Below are 17,118 nucleotides of genomic sequence, written 5' to 3'. Positions count from 1 at the left end.
CCATACGTACCTTGAAGGATTTTTAAAAGGGGTCCAAAGCCTACATATTTCTCAAAACATTTGAGATTGTCACAATTTCATACATAAATGTTTCATATAATATAAATGTTTCATGAACATTCATGAACATTCATTAACATTTTTACCTACTTTCCTCTGAACAGTCAATTTTGTCTAGATCACTGTAGAAGTACATATAAAGAGCTTTACACATATGTATTTATTTTTATAGAGAAAACCTGTATTAAAAACCTATTATATATATATAAAACTTTTCACATGTATATTTATATAGATGTATAGAATATAAATATAATGACAGAAAGTTCCAAACTCATCACATCTTGAGATACCAATAGTAGTTCTGGCTCTGCAAAAGTACCTAAGGGTTGGTCTATCAAAGATCTCTGACAATTCTGTTTCCATTTAGCAAGTAATATTCTTGAAATGTTTTAAGTAAGTATGTGTGACATATCAACGCACAAATACTGTAGTATCTCCCATCTATGTTATTTTACATTGATAAAAGAGATGAAGAGGAAATAGATAAGTTTAACGAAGGACCAGTTACCTTTAATTTGACAACGCCCTGTACTCTCACCTAACACACTGAAGTTTCACTGCAACACAGGGCCTTCACTATCCACTCCTTTGACTAATGTTACCTTTCTCAACTTAAGCAACAGAGATTCAGCACAACTAAGTGACTAGATTCCCTTGTGGAGTCAAAACACCATTAACAAATGAGAACGTACAGAAGTGTGATGGTTTCCTTCTCCCCTCCGCCACCAACTACGTGCTCCTAGTGCCAAAATGACTGCTGCTGTACGTCTAGCAATAGCACACAAAAGAGGATGTCTCCATTTTGTTGAAACTTCATTAAGCTTATTCCTGGATTTGATGTATAAACAATAAAACAATGAAATATTTCTCCTGAAAGTTCAAATGTTTCCTAGTTACAGTAAACAGCACGACAATCGATGAAGAAACTGAAGCGCACTTCCGCTGTAGCACATATGGTCTTCTACAAGGGGGCCTCACAACAGCAGGAGATGTTACTAACCGCCTGTGTTGCAATAATCAAACACGATAGGCTTGAACTGAGAGTCCTGGGTAAGGAAAGGGGATGCTGCTGAGGCTGAGTGAGTAACTCAATGTAATTCTCAAAAAAAAAAAACCACCAAAAACTACTGTCCTCTTTAACTTCTGCAAGTAAACAAAATGAGCATCAGACTCACTATGAGAATAAAAGATTTCAGTTGCTAAAATAAAAAAATGTCAGCTACAGAACTCAGTAGCTATTCATTTTGACATGGGGATATTTGGAAAGCTACTGATTTGCAGAAATGCACACAGATCCTGCCCTCAGTACTAAGTAACAACTAAATTCAAGCTTAAGGGCTCCAGCAGTGTAATATGAGCCCCAAAACCTGCTCATGTAACTCCTTGGTAAATTCTCAAGATCAGCAACACTTCAAAAAATTCACGCTGATTATCTTTACCTAGTTGAGGATTAAAGACTTGACATTTTAGGGCTTTCATAAGCACCTCAGAAGTAACTTCCATAGCACTATCACCCACTACTAATCCCAAGTCTCCACACCAGATTTTATTCAGGCTATTAAATCAAAGAAAAGAGACAAAGGAGAGGATCCCCTCTTCTCCCACGTACGTGACGTGATCAGAGGTCCCCACCCTGCAGGAACGCCTCCCACCCGGGGGGAGCTGCATCCCTCCTTCCCGTCTCTGAGCCTCCGCAGGTTCTGCGCAGGGGTGCTGTGCGCAGACGGGATGAGGCAGGGCGGAGGGGCCCAGGCAGACAAGCAGCAGAGCGGGGCTGAGCAGGGCTGCAGGGCCGAGGGAGTGGAGCTGCACTGCCCCACCTCAGCTCCTCGTTGCTGAAATCAGCTCCCGCTGAGGATGCAGGAGGCACAAGCTGCAAGCTCCCCCGGCTCCTCCCGTGTGCCCTGCTGGCTGGAGCTCCCCTCTTGCTGCCCAGCCTGGTCACGCCCTGCAGCCCTCTCCCGAAGGCTCCCTGTCACAGCAGCGCACCCCAATTCCATGGCAGCACCTCCTCCAGAAGGGGAACTAGCACTTCTATTGGAAAATGAGGGCGCTACAGCAAAGGTACGATGAAGCAGTGCATTAAAAAGAATTTGCAAATAAGGGGGCCTAAACCACCTGCAAGTCAGATGGCCCACAGGTAGGAGTTCACAAACTGGACTCAAACTCCATTCTCTACTGACCCCCCGGTATCTGGATTGCTTGATACTGCAAGTTAATCCAACCCGTGTGTTACCCAGCACTGGCACGTATGCTTTCACAATACTAATGGAAACAACAAACTAATGGAAACTGGGAAATGAAGAGTCTGGTTAACACATCTAAACAACCACTGATTTGTCCTCCAGAGCTGGCAGGGGCAGGGAATGACACAAGAATACATCTTGTACTTCCTAGTTTTGGATTACTTTCATTCCTGCCTTGTATAGCCTAACAGCTTGGCTCCCATGGAGAGTGTGAAAAAGACATCAGAGAAGATTCTCAGCTCTCCACACACATACGCAGCGCAGCTTCCAATCTGCACCCTCCAGAGCAACCCCTCCACAAACCCCGACAGACAAACAGCGTCAGAAGGGGTTCAGAGCTACCGAAGTGCAGACACACCAGAGCCTGACAAGAATCAGGTGTTAAGCTCATAGAAAGCAACCATTTGCACAGCTTTACCCCACTTGGATGTAACATTCAACAAAAGTTAGGGGTCTTATCATGAAATCACACGGGACAGGTATCAAATGGCTGATACTTTTTGGTTCGATCAAACCTTGGGTTTGATTCCTCAGGCACCCACAGGAGGAGCAGGCAAAACGTGCCAATTACAAAAAATAAAATTAAAAATAATTAGTTTTTAATCTACATCACTGAATTCAAACAGCTCACTGCTGAGTGAACAGTAGCAGCACCAGAGAGGAAACGTCCCTCTTGTAGTTACCACAGAGCATGCCCCATTCCCTTGGCAGCACGTGCAGGAAGCAGAGGGTTACTTCCTATCCTCCTGGGACAGAGAACGTTACCATGTTCTTCCTGCTGGGGTCTGAAAGCCCCGGAAAGGATAACATTCCAAATCGACCACAAAAAACCACCCCAGGACCTCACAGCTGACAAAACAATAAGGCATCATCCCAGACGGCCTGTGAGACACTTCCATGCCTATTTGGCAATGTCACTTTCTTTGCCCCATCCTTTTAGGTTTTAAGTCTGCTATTGTTAAACAACAAAACACGTGAAACTGTAACCTGCTTAAAGCTTCATTTGTTATCAACAGAAGGTACATTTCAGTACCTACCCAAAAAAACTTTCTAGAGAAAAAGAACTGAAGAACATGTTACCTGAAGGCAAATTTCCGTCAGCACAGGATCGCACTGTGCCCGGGATCCTACCAATAGGGTCAAAATCCCTGCATCTGTGCCTCTTCTGTTCTTCTGTCTTTAGATACCAAGCCGCTGATCCCAGCAGCTCTGGGCCTTCTGCCCTTGCTCTGGCTCTGTAACACTACTCCCTTACCCTGTACTGCCAGGGATGCCCGTTTTGTTTTATCCACAACACTGGGAAACGCCGCAGCTCGGCCTGAGATACTTCAATAGCATGAGCCCAGCACAAGATATCTGTAGAAGGCTGAATGTGTGGCCAAAGCAAAGGAAGGCAGTACAGAGGCTGACAGCCTCTGCTCATGTGGCTAGAGAGATCCCCAGTGATGGAGAAAACACCCCAAATTTCCTTTCTTTCCATGGGTCTGTCATGGATTTGCTTTGGCAGAGCTTGCAAATTATGTAACTGCTAAAGGTTACACTTCTACAACTTTCTATGCCTTATGTTCTGCTAAAAATGACGATATTTGTGTTAAAAAAAAAAAAAAGCTTGTGTCTCAGAACGGCAGAGATGAGAAGAGATGATACTGGATGATACTGGGAAGTGTGCTGAGCAGCTTTTCAGGTTGGTTATTGGAGAGAGACACCTGGTGGCTGCTCCCCAGCCACAGGCACCTCACCCCTTCCAGCCACCGCTCCTTGGATCGTGGTTTGTAAGTCACAAGAACAGAGGGAAAAATGCATACTGAAACCAGAACTTGCCACCAGAACTAAGAATATGAAGAACTGAAGAGGAGGAGCCAGCAGGGATGGCCAGCATATCTAATTACTGTAAGAAGCACAGATCTTCAAGCTGAACGTGACCTGTTTCCTGTCGTAACAGAGTACTCTGCAGTATGTTTTTCATAGTAAAAAAACCCAAAAACCAAAAACAAACAAACAAAAATGCTTTAAACACAAAGTCTGGATACCAGAGAAAACCTACAAGAGTAGATAAAAGAAAGCACGTCTAAAGTCTTCTTAATCTTAGCCTTCTTCCTGACTTTGTATCTGTCTGTCTGCAGTTGTCTAAGCTGTGCACATGCTACAACATACGTCAACCCTAAGACGGCATGCAGCAGGTAGATGGACTGGAAGCACCCCTTTCAGACTTAAAGACAGCTATTTTCAGAGAGAGGAGTTCTCAGCAACCATTCTACATCAATACTCTATTGTAAACCTTTAAAGGAATGTTTTCTTCTTCCAACAACAAAACCCCCAAAAACCTTCAGAATCCCATTTAACAGATGAAAATCACAACAGTACTAATTCCTCTTACTCCTCTCCTACTTAACGTTGGTATTTTTCAAAATAAAACACGAATTGTGTAAACTATAAAACTGAGCTCAATGAGACTAAAAATGAAAAACTGCAGCAGGAAATATTAAATCTAAATAGCTTTTGTAATAAAAAAAAAAAAGCATAACATTTTAAAAGCAAGCATATCAGTATGAATTTAGATTCCCACCATTATGGGTTCAGTGAAAGCAAAACATTGCTGACTAACTGACTGAAGACTCACTTCTTATTGAAGATGGTTGAATTTTCTTTTCTTTTTGTAAATCCAATGGGCAGTGTCTTCAGGTTGATATTATGCCTTCGAGCTCTGTTTCGCAAGTAATTTATCTAGCAAAAAATAAAAATACATTTTTTTGAATATGAATAATATACACAAAGCTGGAACATTAAAATAAAAAATGAACAGTAAATCATAAAAGAATTATGAGGACATTATAGAAAAGGCCATATTTAATGTAGAACTTTGACTTTTGGAAAAAAACCAAAACACTGTGATTGAGAAAGTCAATAAAGCAAGAATGGACACTACCTGAAACATTTTCAGCTGAAGTTTTCCACAGTTAAGAACAACATGCCAATGAACTCTTTTCTTTTCCAGTTAAAGCTCTTTAACATACCGTGAAAGTCACAAACAACTACTGTGGGTGTAAAACCACCTACAGAGCTGGGTTTTGAGCTACAACCCTGCTAGTGGATGGGATGCACAAGCAACACCTCAGCCACTCTAATAAAATCCTATCTGAAGGTAGCGTGAAGGATATCATCCTGCAAACATGCCTAAAAACTGCTGCCTCTGGAGCATCTCACCATCTTCAATGCACGTTTTCAAGACATGGTTATAATACAGAGTATGACAGCAGCTTAAAAGACAGAGGAAGACTTTAAATTTACTTGGCAGTAAAAAAAACAACATGAATTCTCTCCAACTGAGGAGTTGAATGCTATATTAAAAAGTATCTTCACAGGACTGGAAAACAGTGCCCTTATGCCTTTTTCTGACACACAAATGAGACAACGTATTTTGGAGTGCATTTTGGTTTTTATACTTCTTGATCTTGGTCTTCCCTGTTCTGTCATAGGGCTTTTAGGAAATGACATCTAATTCCATGATCTCATTGATGCTCTAGTGGAACTGGAGGAGTTTCAAGAAAAATCGCCTCTCATATTTAGCACGTTAGCTTTTACTTCACAGTTGCTTAGATTTATTCTTTGCAGAACTCTAGTTATCTTGGTTTGGTAAATGGGGAAGCATGTAAAACTTTTTAGGCAAAAAAATGCCAAAAAAAACCCCATGTTGTTTACATGGAATATTGTATGTAAAAATTCAGAAAAGTTGTAGAGGTAGAAAGGAGCAATCAGGCTCTCTTAATACACATCTCTCATTCTCAACCCAAGAGAACAGCCACGCATCAAGTATTTTAAGAATGCACAGACTGTTAGCAATTTATTCTTCTAAGCAACTGGATGTAGCCATCGGTACTGCTATTACATAAACCTGGAGACCTTTCTCGATTTCTGGCTCTAAAATCCAGGGTCATCCATAGCTTCACAGTAAAGGTATCAGCTCTGAAATCTACACTGGGACTGTCTCAGTGGGAATGTAAAGGTAGTCAACCCTATTTCCAACAGACCAAGTTGCTAATTTAAAACTTACAAATTTATTTGTTGTTGGCCTATGCACAGAAAGATCTCGAGCCGCAGCATCAGCTGTCCTTCCTACATCTTCCAGGAAACGATAATCTGAAAGCAAAAAACAGAATAGAAAAAAAACGTAGTGCTAACCTACTACAAATGGTGAATTTTAAAAAGCACATGGAATATTCTTACCGCTCAGAAGGTTCAAATCGGTAAATTCATTTACAGAGATAAATGATGTTTTATCCCTGACTCCATTACAGCTCAGTGCAAGCTTATGCTTCTTTACACACGATAGACTGAAACGACACAAAAAAGAACCATTAATACGCCACGCTCAGCACAAGAAACATAACAGCTCAATTTAGATAACAGATACCTGCACGAATATTTCATGCATCGCGGACATCTGTACTTAGCTTCCTCTTCACTACACGTTTCACATCTGAAAGAAGCAGAAAACACCTCTTAGGAAAGTGGCAGCTTTGTGCCCAGCTGGCAGTGGCTTGGGAGGGCACCACCCAACAGGCAGGCACGGTGCCATCAGCTGTCACGTTTGGATAACGTTACCTGAACCTTGAAAGGAGAGAGGGAAAGCACAGATAGCTTGGATTTGATAAGCTAGTGGACACAGCAACATGAGCTACGGTGAATATCTCCAAACACGTACCAGGGTCCTACCGATATTAAAATGCACCGCAGAGACGCTTTGAGGAACACCAAGCTAATGCAGGGCTGGAAGCACAGCAAGGCTGCATCACTTTATGCTTCGCAGGCTGCTCTATCAGTGCCTTTCTGCATTTATATTACTCATAATGTGCATTACTACTTTTCATCTGTCTAAAACTGGGTGCATCAGTGTCTGGGATTCACACTATGACCTGAACACCTCCGCTGGCAGAGACCAAACCCGGGAGCCTCCTGGGGCTGCCTCCCTCCCTCGCTCCCTCCCAGCCCCTGCCCGCTGCCCAGCCGCCCCGCACCCTGTCGGGCAGCCAGGCCGGCCGCATGGCGCCGCACCGCCGCTCCTCCCTCCCAGGCGCGGCGGCAGGAGCGAGGATGCCCGGGGCAGGGCGGCGCCGAAGGGCTCGGACCCCGCCGGGCAGGCCCGGCCCGGAGCAGCGGCCTCGCGGTGGGGAGAGGCCGCCGCAGGACGCGGGCCGCAGCCTCCCCGCGGCGGCCCCGGAGCCCCCGGGAGGCGCCCCCCGGGCCGGGCCGCGGCCGCGAGGGGAAGCGAGGGCGCAGCCCGGGGGCTGCGAGGCCGCCCCGTCCCCGCGCCCCTACCTCTGCAGGGACATCTTCCGCCCCCCGGCCGCCCGCCCGGGGCTCCCGGGGCCGCCCTGCCCCGCCATGGCTGCGCGGCGCCGCCTCCGCACGCGGGGCCCGACGGGGCGAGCCCGGCCGAGGCCTTCCCCCGGCCGGCGGCGCCGCCTGGCGGCTCGCGGCGGCCTCTGCGGCCCTCCCGCGTGGAAATCCTCCCCGCCTCAGCAGGGACAGCAGGGCTCTGACACACAGCTGTGGTCTAGCTCAGGGCTTGCTCTAAAATTCGGGGTAACAAAGGAGACGATTGCCTCCAACCATCAGCAATTAACAGCTGAGGGAAGGTACCTTCACAACACCGTGGGACAGAGTTGGGCCAGAGCTCCTGGGAGTGCTTTGAAGAGCTCAGGTGGCTGCAGGCAAGCGGCTTCCCGAAACTCATGCTGCACAATGTAATAGTACGCTGCTTTCAACCGACCGTTTCTGGCAGCCTCCCACCTCAAGCACCACAGTACATTACTGGCTGGTAGTGGCCCGGTGCACAAAGTCTTCGTGCAGTTGGCATGGGATTTGCATTTTTGACTCAATCACAGAAATGAAGATATTTACATCTGAGCAGACTAATAATGCTTTAAGATATGTGTTTTTAAAATAGACGATTTCTGATAGAAACTAAGAGAAAACAAATACAGGCTATAAATAATTTCCAAAAGTAAGGCAATAAGATTAAAAAATACACATGAAGCAGAACATTTTCTAACATTCTTACTGTACATATATATATATATCACATCAGCTCCAAAGACAAACTAAGAGCAAACGCCAAGTGATGCTGGCAAAACTAGCAATCTTGAAAATGCAAAAGCAACAGGAAGGAATTTTCTATAACCTTTATTGTCATTCAGTGATCTTACATAGTTTTTGATCAGATTTTCTCACAGGGAACAAAAACAATGCTTTAATCAAAAACATAGGATGTACATGTACTTTACCTTGTAAAAAGTAAATACTTGTGCAATATTCCACGGCATTTCCCCTTGGAAAACAAAGCACTAGCACCTAAAAAGTACCCTTCTAGAGGATTTCCATCATTGCTGAGAATGAACTATACAGTATCAAAACAAGATAGTAAAAGACAAACGGACAGTTTGGAAGCTTATTTTATTATAGCTTAAGTATGCTTTCCTGTGGATCAAGACAATTAAACCAGTTGTTTGAACACTTCCCTGCTTTGCAGTATGGTTTGGTATCATTTCCCACTTATCTGCCATCTTCCTCAGTAGACTTTGGATTGAAATAGATACATCGTTATAAAAGAGTTATAAAAGAGTGCTTTTCCTAATAGTAAAATTGTTTTTTGTTTGTTTTTAATAAAGATGGTTGAACATTTTAGGCTTAATTTAAGGAAACAAATGATCTAATAATATTGCAAAAAAATGAAATTTCTAAATTGATGAAATGTTGATTATAATTTAACAGCAGTCTTTCAGAAGACATGCTGTAGTAATTTGTTTAACAAGTTACAAAATATATACACAATATATCATCATCTTAAGATGCCTTTGGCATTCCGAATCTAAAACTCAAAACTACTGTAGGTAGCTCTTCTAACAACAACTTTTACAATGGCTGTAAAGCTAACTGTTCTGACTATATGCATCATATACAACGTGCTGTCTTATATACCATTTCTGCAACAGTACATAAAAATATTTTAAACAAGAAATCCACATAAATAATGTTTTAATTGTAGTGAAGTATGTGACCAACGATTTAAAATAAGTACCTTGACAACAGAAACATATCCTGATGTAACCAGCACATACAGTCTGAAAGATAGAAAGGGACTCAAATAATCTCTGTTACGGCCACCAGCACCTTGTGTTATGAAGAGCACCAAGGCAACACGGACAGGAAACACATAAGAGGTAGTGTGCCATCTGTTAAGATGAATGTGTCCACAAAGGACTATAATAAAACTTAATGTTTAAGAAAAGAGGATGTATTGTACTGTGGCATAATTCACTTCTCATATATAAGCTATTGCACATTTAGGAGCATTAGCCAGTATTGCTCCTTAGTATTGTATGTCTCCAGCTTTCCTTGGGGTGGTTTTTTGCAGTGCTGTTAAACAGATTGCCAAGAACACTAGAAGTCCTGAAAAATTCCATGCTCAGATATTCAATTTCAGGAAATTATGCAAGAAAGCACCAACCAGTATTAAAAAGAGATTTAAATACTTTAGGAAAATTCTTGTAGTCTTCTCTTTCTTTCTTTTATTTATTTGAAATGCCATTTCTCCTTAGGAGGAAGTCTTTTCTTCCCGAAGTTCTTTAACCAACACTGTTCAAAATGAATCTTCAGTTTCATAGCAATTCTGCCTATAACAGGTCATTACTCTTGCACTCAATCTGTGCAGCAATTCCGTGCTGATGCAGAAAGAACCAGGACAGAACCTTTAAAGGAAGCACACTGAACCACTTTCTATGAAGTGCTGCTGCCCTGGTTTGAGATGAGGAAGTGTGTTAACTTGAACAACTGGAAGCTGATTAGTGTCCTGAGTGTGAAAGAAGAACTGTGTCTTACGCCAGCTGCCATCTTGAATCTGCAACACACAGAAGCAGAATATTAAATTCATATCAAAGATGAGGTTCAAAACACAAATGGAAGCTGTACTTAAGGAGTGAGGGGAGAAATGTACAGAAACATTTCTTCTCCCAGCAGTTCATAAAGAAACTGCGTAATGTAACAAATGCCATTTCTCCCACAGAAAATCACAGGCACTCATGGCGAAACTGTGACTTCTCAGCCTGCTGCAGAATACAGCTGGGGCAGATGCAGATGCAGTGCAACAGGGCTCAGGGGAGAGAGCCTGCCGCTTTGCAAGAAGCCCTGGGCTCATACAGCTTCTTAGATCTCTTGCTAAGTTCACCTTGAAAAAAAATTGACTCATAGTCAATTAATTTAATGATAATTAGCTGTCCAAAAATAATTACCAGCTTCTTCAAAACTGAGATTGTGTGTTATATAACCTCAAGCGAACTATAATTGAAGTCGGAATTTTCATTTTGAGAGTAATCATTCCTAAAATTCCCTCGAGGACCTCCTTATTTCTGTTTCCACCTCTCTTCAGAGTCTTAGTAGATTCTTAAAATATTTGTTATTTAATGTGAACAACAAGTACAAGCTCCATATTACTGGAGTTGCTTTAGTACTTGAGTAGATGTTGTACTGAATATCAAAAGGTTGGTGTATGCATAAATATGCAGAACAACGTAAGAAATTAGCTTCAAGGCGTATAAATCTAAGTGATTGTCACAAGAGCAGGAAAAAATTGTTCTCAAAGATTATTTGCTGAAAGTTAATACTGCCTAAACAGTGACTCCGTTATGGTTTTAATGATGCTAATGCTAAAAAATATTTACCATGCATTCATCCACCAGCACCTTCGGTTCGAGCAGCGTATTTGCTTTAAATACTTGACCATTCCAGCCTTTGAAGCTAACTGATGTTTTTTGGCCACCTGCCTCATTTAATTCCCACATTGGTGTGTTGAGACAGTGAACTGTGATGCTGTGGGTGGCTTCTGAGCTCAGTAAATGAAGAAAGTTCATCTGCACTTTTCCAACGCCAAATTCCAGCTAAGTTCCAAAAGAAACACACTGTTAGACTTACAGCTGGGCCATGCCAAACGGCCACCGCAACGCAAAGTGACATGTGTACACTTGTGCAGTATTTACACCTAGGAGCACACACACGTTTATACATGGGGATCAGTGCCGAAGAACAGCATTTGTAGTTTTCAGGAGAACTATTAGGTCCTGTTAGAGTGCTTACTTCAAAAAGAAACTTTCCCTGGACATTTTCAAAGCTCAAAAAGAAACATTTGCTAACGCTTACAATACCGTTGAAACATAGCTAGGCAGAAAACGCTATTTTAAAACAAGGAAACTGAGAGAAAGGATTTTGTCATTCAAAACAAGATAATAGCAGCAGCAGTGCTTAAACTGCAGTTGCACCTTTCTGCTAATTAGTCTTCTTAGACCACAGGTTCTGGCTGTTGATACCTACAGCCTGTTAATAGCCTGAAAATTATAAGCATACTTTGATTTTAGACAGAAAATACAGTTATACATTCCTCAACAAGAATTTCTCCAAGACTAGGTCATATTCAGGAATCTTCCAAATGTAGGAATGCATATGGAGCTTTATGTTATTTCTGATGCTCTTTGATGGCTGAAGTAGATATGCAAAACTCCATAAATATAAAATGTCTACTCCCACTGGTTTAAGGACCACAAGTAATGGGCAGCATGGACTAATGACATAAAGGAAACCAGTCTTTACCTAACAAGGCATTTAACAGTAGCTAGGTGTTGAAAAGTATTGATAATTTTTCTTCCTTCCCATTGCAATGATGTCAGCATTACACAAGTAGCTGCCCTGAGTGATGAGTTACTAATGTAGCTTAGAAGCATTTCAGGCTTATTTTTATGCTATTTTTAGAAAGGTATAAAGCAGAACGAAAGAATTCCTTTAGCATGGAAGACGAGTAAATGAAGAAAGTGACAGTTACAGTAACATACATCGTCTCCAGGTATTCTGCAACTTCCTTACCAGAACATACAACGCGTCCTTCAGGAAGATGCACATAACACCCGTTCAGCCCCCACACTCCACACTCCCCTGAAATCTAACATCTTCTCATGGAGTCAACAAGCAACCGTTTGCTTGAAGTTTCAGCACAGACAGAATCTCCCAGGAAGCAATGCATACCTTTGTCACAGATGGTGGTGTTAAACACGTCTGACCACCTGCAGTGAAGTTGCAGAAAACTTCAATGGCATCAGAAGGACAGCCAATATTTGGGTCAATCCAGTATCTTCCTATTAGTATAAAGTCCCAGATAGAAAATGAACCCAAATTATAATTGTTACTAAACAAGAGCTGCTAAAATATTCATAATTCTTGGCAAGCATTAGATTTATTATTACCATAGCTTCAGTGGGGAATAGATAGAAAGGGAACATGAAAGTCTTTCCACTACCATAATTCTATTAATAATGAATGCTGAGCAAAATTATCATAGCCATTCAGTTCTGATTACATATGCAATAACTTCTGAATACGGTTACAGTTTCAAAAACGTCCTCTCTACAGCTAAGTAGTGGGAATAAATGGCATTTGCAGTCTGCTCTTTATGTATGAAAACTTAACTTTTTCCTTGGCTTTATACCCAGAATATATTAAGAAATCTAAATTCTTTTCCTCTCACAGCAACTCGAAGATCTTGTCTTTTTCCACTCTCTTTCTCCCACCAGGCACTTTGTATGACATGTGCTAGTGACAGTAACAAGGAGAATTTACTGTTGTGAACCCATGGAATTTGGTTCACAAAAAGAAATAGGACACATGTAAATTAGAGTAGGATTTAGCTTCCCTGAATTTATGGTTAGAAAATAGGTGAGCCTGGGCCATCCAGTTTGTGTGTGTGTAATCCTGTGAAGTGAAGAACTGTGTCAGTGACCTCTGTGGCCCTAAAGGAAATCTTTTTAGTTCACAGTTCTAATAAGTGTTAGGCTCATCTTGAAAAACTGATTTGTCCTTACCTACGCTAAGGAATAGGGATTTCCCTGTGGTCTCTAATTTCATTTCCCATTTCCTCTTTAGTTAATGCTAACACTTGATAATAAGGATGTTTACAGGTATTTATTTTATTAACCACTCAGAATGAGAATTATGTCACAGAATTGACATTACACATTAAATAATTATTTTTGATTTGAATTATCGATTCAACATCTTCTAAGATATCAACAGCTATCAGTGTATCTGACAGTGGTAGTCTATTGTATACAATTTTCTCATTAGTAATCTAGAACCTGATCCACACAAAACTCATTCCAAATTGGCTCTAAAATTGGCTCTAAATATTCAGAAAACTTTTGATCACAAAATGAGATTCATTTTCAAAATTTTTGTATGCTTTTGTTTGCTTTTATATATAATCTCTATCAAATATCTATATAATACTAGTTAGCTACATACTTCAATCTCTAAAATCCAGAAATTGTATCATAAATAAAGATAAAATAAAGATAACCGACAAACTGCAACAAAGTCTAACAAAAAATCTACACATCCAAATCTGGATATAGAACATATCGTTTGGCAGGAATGCATTTCAAAGCCTAGTTATGTTCAAGCTTTGATGAAAGTGGACACTTACCATCTGACACTTTACGTTCACAGCTAAGCAAATCCCTGCAGATGCGTGCTGGGTTATCTCGTGTGCCAAGGGGGTTCTTGATGCTGTGCAGTAAATTGCTAAGGTAGTGCAGCGTTTTGTATATCTCTGTACTGTGATCTAGTAAAGTTACTTCAGTATTCTGGTATCTCTGCCAGGGGCCATTAGCAAATGTGTTACCACAGAGAAGTATCACAACAGCAGTATATGCAGTAAACATCAAGTGGCCATTGAAAAGCCAGACAGAAGCAAAATATTTATAATATATGCCATCAGCCATACAAAACAGGGTAAGAATAACATATTCCAATAAACACGTTAGTGCATTTTATTAAAATTACCAGAGCAGTGAAGTTACAGGCAGTGGAAGATCATGCAAATACAACACCAACACGTTGACAGAAATATGAATATGGGAGAAAAAGAAAAAAATAAAAGTATATGCATCAGTTTTAGATTTTGAGTAGTGAAATCTACTCTTAGACTTATCCTACAAAATAAATGCAAATATATTTGACTTTACACATGAAAGGAGGGTTTGTTGTTTTTTTTTTCTTTTTTTTTTTTTTTTTTCAATGAGACCACATACTTGCACAAAATTAAGTATGTGTGCCAGTATTTTTTTGGATCAGGGCCTAAATGTTGCTATAATCTCTAGCTGAACAGTTATGGTCTGCTATGTGTGATATTTGATACATTTCCATCACTGCTAATTGTGATAAAAAGATAGAAATGCTGTTTTTCCTTAATTCTGTTTAAATTGTATCCTATGTATCTCAACATGTTTAATTATATTCTACAGTAATTGCTTGTAATCATTGCTTTGTTTTAAATTGTTTTTCTAAAGAAGCCCTGATATTTCCTCAAATAGTCTCTTTATAATTGCATATGTAAATGTTAAAGTAAATACATTGAAATTCATTACCTCCATCTGCAGTGCAGCATTTGACTCAATCAAAGCTCGAACAGCAGCATTGATATCCACAAGTTTCTGAAAAATTAAAAAAAGATAATTCAGAACATAAAAAATGAATAGAAATATTCTAAACTACAGGTAAGTAAATTTATGAGTATTCTTGTAGAAGCATACAGATGATCATAATTTTGTCATTTTCAGAAAATAATTCATTGTAAAAACTTACTTTTAAAATAGTATCTTCATTCTCTACAGTTTGTGCGATGTACATAGCAGACACCAGATTTATTTATTTTTAAAGAATTAAGAAACCCATACAAACAAGCAGGTCTTGCAGTTGGTTCTGGTTCTCAGATTACATATACCACTGCAGATTTAAAACACTTCAAATATTGAGTTTGTCTTGACTGGCACAATCCCTTAACAGACTAACTGATATAGGAAGAACAGCAGGGCCAGAAATAACACAGACTTTTCTGTTGCTGTCTTTCTGCGTGTTCAAATACGGAACAGCAGAAAAACCTTTTAGAGTATGATGGAGTTAACCCATATTAAAAATATGAGCGTGCCCATGAACATTGCCTGTTAAGGACTCAACAGTGTGGTAGAACAAAGCCAACAGTGTAACATGGCAGGTCCAAAACCTGTATTACTGTAGCAATGGAAATTGTAGAAAAATGTATTTGCATTTCACTTACAGTGACAGAATAAGCAATGCATTTGAAGACAATCCTGTATTTTCACCTTCAACAGAGGATACAACATGTAGTTCGGGTAGTTACAGTACTTACTCTTGGTCCTGGTGGTCCAGGTGGTCCCTGGAAAATGGGAGAAATCACAGATTAGGTGCTTCACATGTTTATTTTTTAAATGTTTAATGCAATCACAATACAATAATACAGGCATTTTTAATACACTTACAGGTGGCCCTGGCTGGCCCTGAGGTCCCTGAGGTCCCTGAAAGAAATTGAAATAAAATGCAGTGGTTATAGATGAACATTTCTACTTTTATATTTATATATAAAATAAATATATATATTTAATCACAAAATGCCACAATACATACCGAAAAGTGAAAATGTTTGTGATATAGGTCTCGATAAAACTGTAGATTATTAGTTATTATTCTTAAAGTACCACACTCTGTTAATGTGAGATTGTACCTGTGAGAATTTCTGGGTTGGCTGTTTACCAAAACTTATTTATTCAATTACCTGTGGTATACAAGTTATACAAGCTATTAACATACAATGTGGCAGCATTACGCGCATATTGCTGATACAAGTACTACAGTGGATGAACGATCATAAATGCATTGTAAAAAAATTTATAGATTGTTGTAAAAAACTGACTGATCTGTTTGACTCCACAGATATCTACTAGGCATTTATTAGCTCCATTTATTAGCAGTGCCACTTTTCAGCCAGAACATGTTAGGCTCATTTTTAATTTTTAACAATGTTATTGCAGGCTTCCTTCATATTAATGAAGTTACACCCATGCTCCTGATCTTAAGAGACATTTTTTTAGTATGCAGGATGTTACAGTGGGGAGGAGGAGAGAAGGAACAGCTGCTTTTCCCTAGTTTATAGTGCCTACAATGCACAGTCTTATATCTGAGTTTTAGTCTTGCCTCAGGGTTGGATGAAATGTAAATAAACTCCCTGTCTGATTTAGCCTTTCTCTGAGCAACTGTTCACACTGAGATACAATGATTATGAATATCTGTAAATATTCAGTAATACTTTTGTCTCTGTTAGATTCTCTTCTTCAGTCTCTATATGCTTAAATCCTCTAGGAGCTGCTGTAACATAAACAATAGCAAGAACAATGACAAGGGAAAGAATAAGTGGCAGCGGCTTAATACAAAAAAGGAGAAGGAATGAAAGACACAGACCAGATCTGCATTATGTATTAGTAAAACCATTTAACATAACCGAGTTTATTTAAGCAAAACACTCTTTAGCTAGTACTTATTGTACCAATTATTTAAGCACAATGAGCTGTTCCAGCAAAAACAGTCGTATACCAATATGGTTATGCTAGTGCTAAGTCTCTGTAAAAAGAGAAATAATCTTATTTGACATGGTAATTAATGCTGGCGAATATTGTGAAGCTAATTTAGTCAAAGAGGTATCAAGTTGTAAATCACTTCATATAGCAATAAGAAGTATTCCTGCTGTGAGATTTCACAGCAAGATCTGTGCGAGTGTCACTGCAAGCTACAACTGCTGAACTCGGGCAGTGCTTCAACCTGCCACCAGCTGAGGCAGCTGGTTCAGCTGGAAACGACTAGATGGACAAAAACAGATTCAATCTTACATTGATTTATGTATATTTAAATAAAGAAGACT

General features: G+C 40.2%; 2 protein-coding genes across 4 annotated transcripts in view; both read right to left on the bottom strand.

The window, feature by feature from the left end:
* Positions 1-7,775, bottom strand: part of ZNHIT6 (zinc finger HIT-type containing 6) — a 33,413-nt gene extending 25,638 nt beyond the window's left edge. Inside the window, exons 1-5 of the mRNA XM_067001236.1 lie at positions 7,626-7,775; positions 6,721-6,786; positions 6,534-6,640; positions 6,361-6,446; positions 4,930-5,033 (exon numbers count right to left, since the gene is read on the bottom strand). Of these exons, the coding sequence (XP_066857337.1) occupies positions 4,930-5,033; positions 6,361-6,446; positions 6,534-6,640; positions 6,721-6,786; positions 7,626-7,693 (431 nt within the window). The 5' untranslated portion in view covers positions 7,694-7,775. The remainder of the gene's footprint in view (positions 1-4,929; positions 5,034-6,360; positions 6,447-6,533; positions 6,641-6,720; positions 6,787-7,625) is intronic.
* A 701-nt stretch (positions 7,776-8,476) lies between these two features.
* The window catches only part of COL24A1 (collagen type XXIV alpha 1 chain), a 134,972-nt gene continuing 126,330 nt past the window's right edge, over positions 8,477-17,118 (bottom strand). For all 3 annotated transcript variants that reach the window (XM_048059107.2, XM_048059108.2, XM_013177986.3), the window contains exons 54-60: positions 15,686-15,721; positions 15,556-15,582; positions 14,774-14,839; positions 13,831-13,999; positions 12,378-12,487; positions 11,027-11,242; positions 8,477-10,206 (exon numbers count right to left, since the gene is read on the bottom strand). In XM_048059107.2, the coding sequence (XP_047915064.2) occupies positions 10,060-10,206; positions 11,027-11,242; positions 12,378-12,487; positions 13,831-13,999; positions 14,774-14,839; positions 15,556-15,582; positions 15,686-15,721 (771 nt within the window). In that variant the 3' untranslated portion in view covers positions 8,477-10,059. The remainder of the gene's footprint in view (positions 10,207-11,026; positions 11,243-12,377; positions 12,488-13,830; positions 14,000-14,773; positions 14,840-15,555; positions 15,583-15,685; positions 15,722-17,118) is intronic.

Source organism: Anser cygnoides, chromosome 8 (genome assembly GCF_040182565.1).
Source record: "Anser cygnoides isolate HZ-2024a breed goose chromosome 8, Taihu_goose_T2T_genome, whole genome shotgun sequence".
In the NCBI taxonomy this organism is placed as follows: Eukaryota; Metazoa; Chordata; class Aves; order Anseriformes; family Anatidae; genus Anser; species Anser cygnoides.
This window is presented reverse-complemented; position numbering and strand designations above follow the sequence as displayed.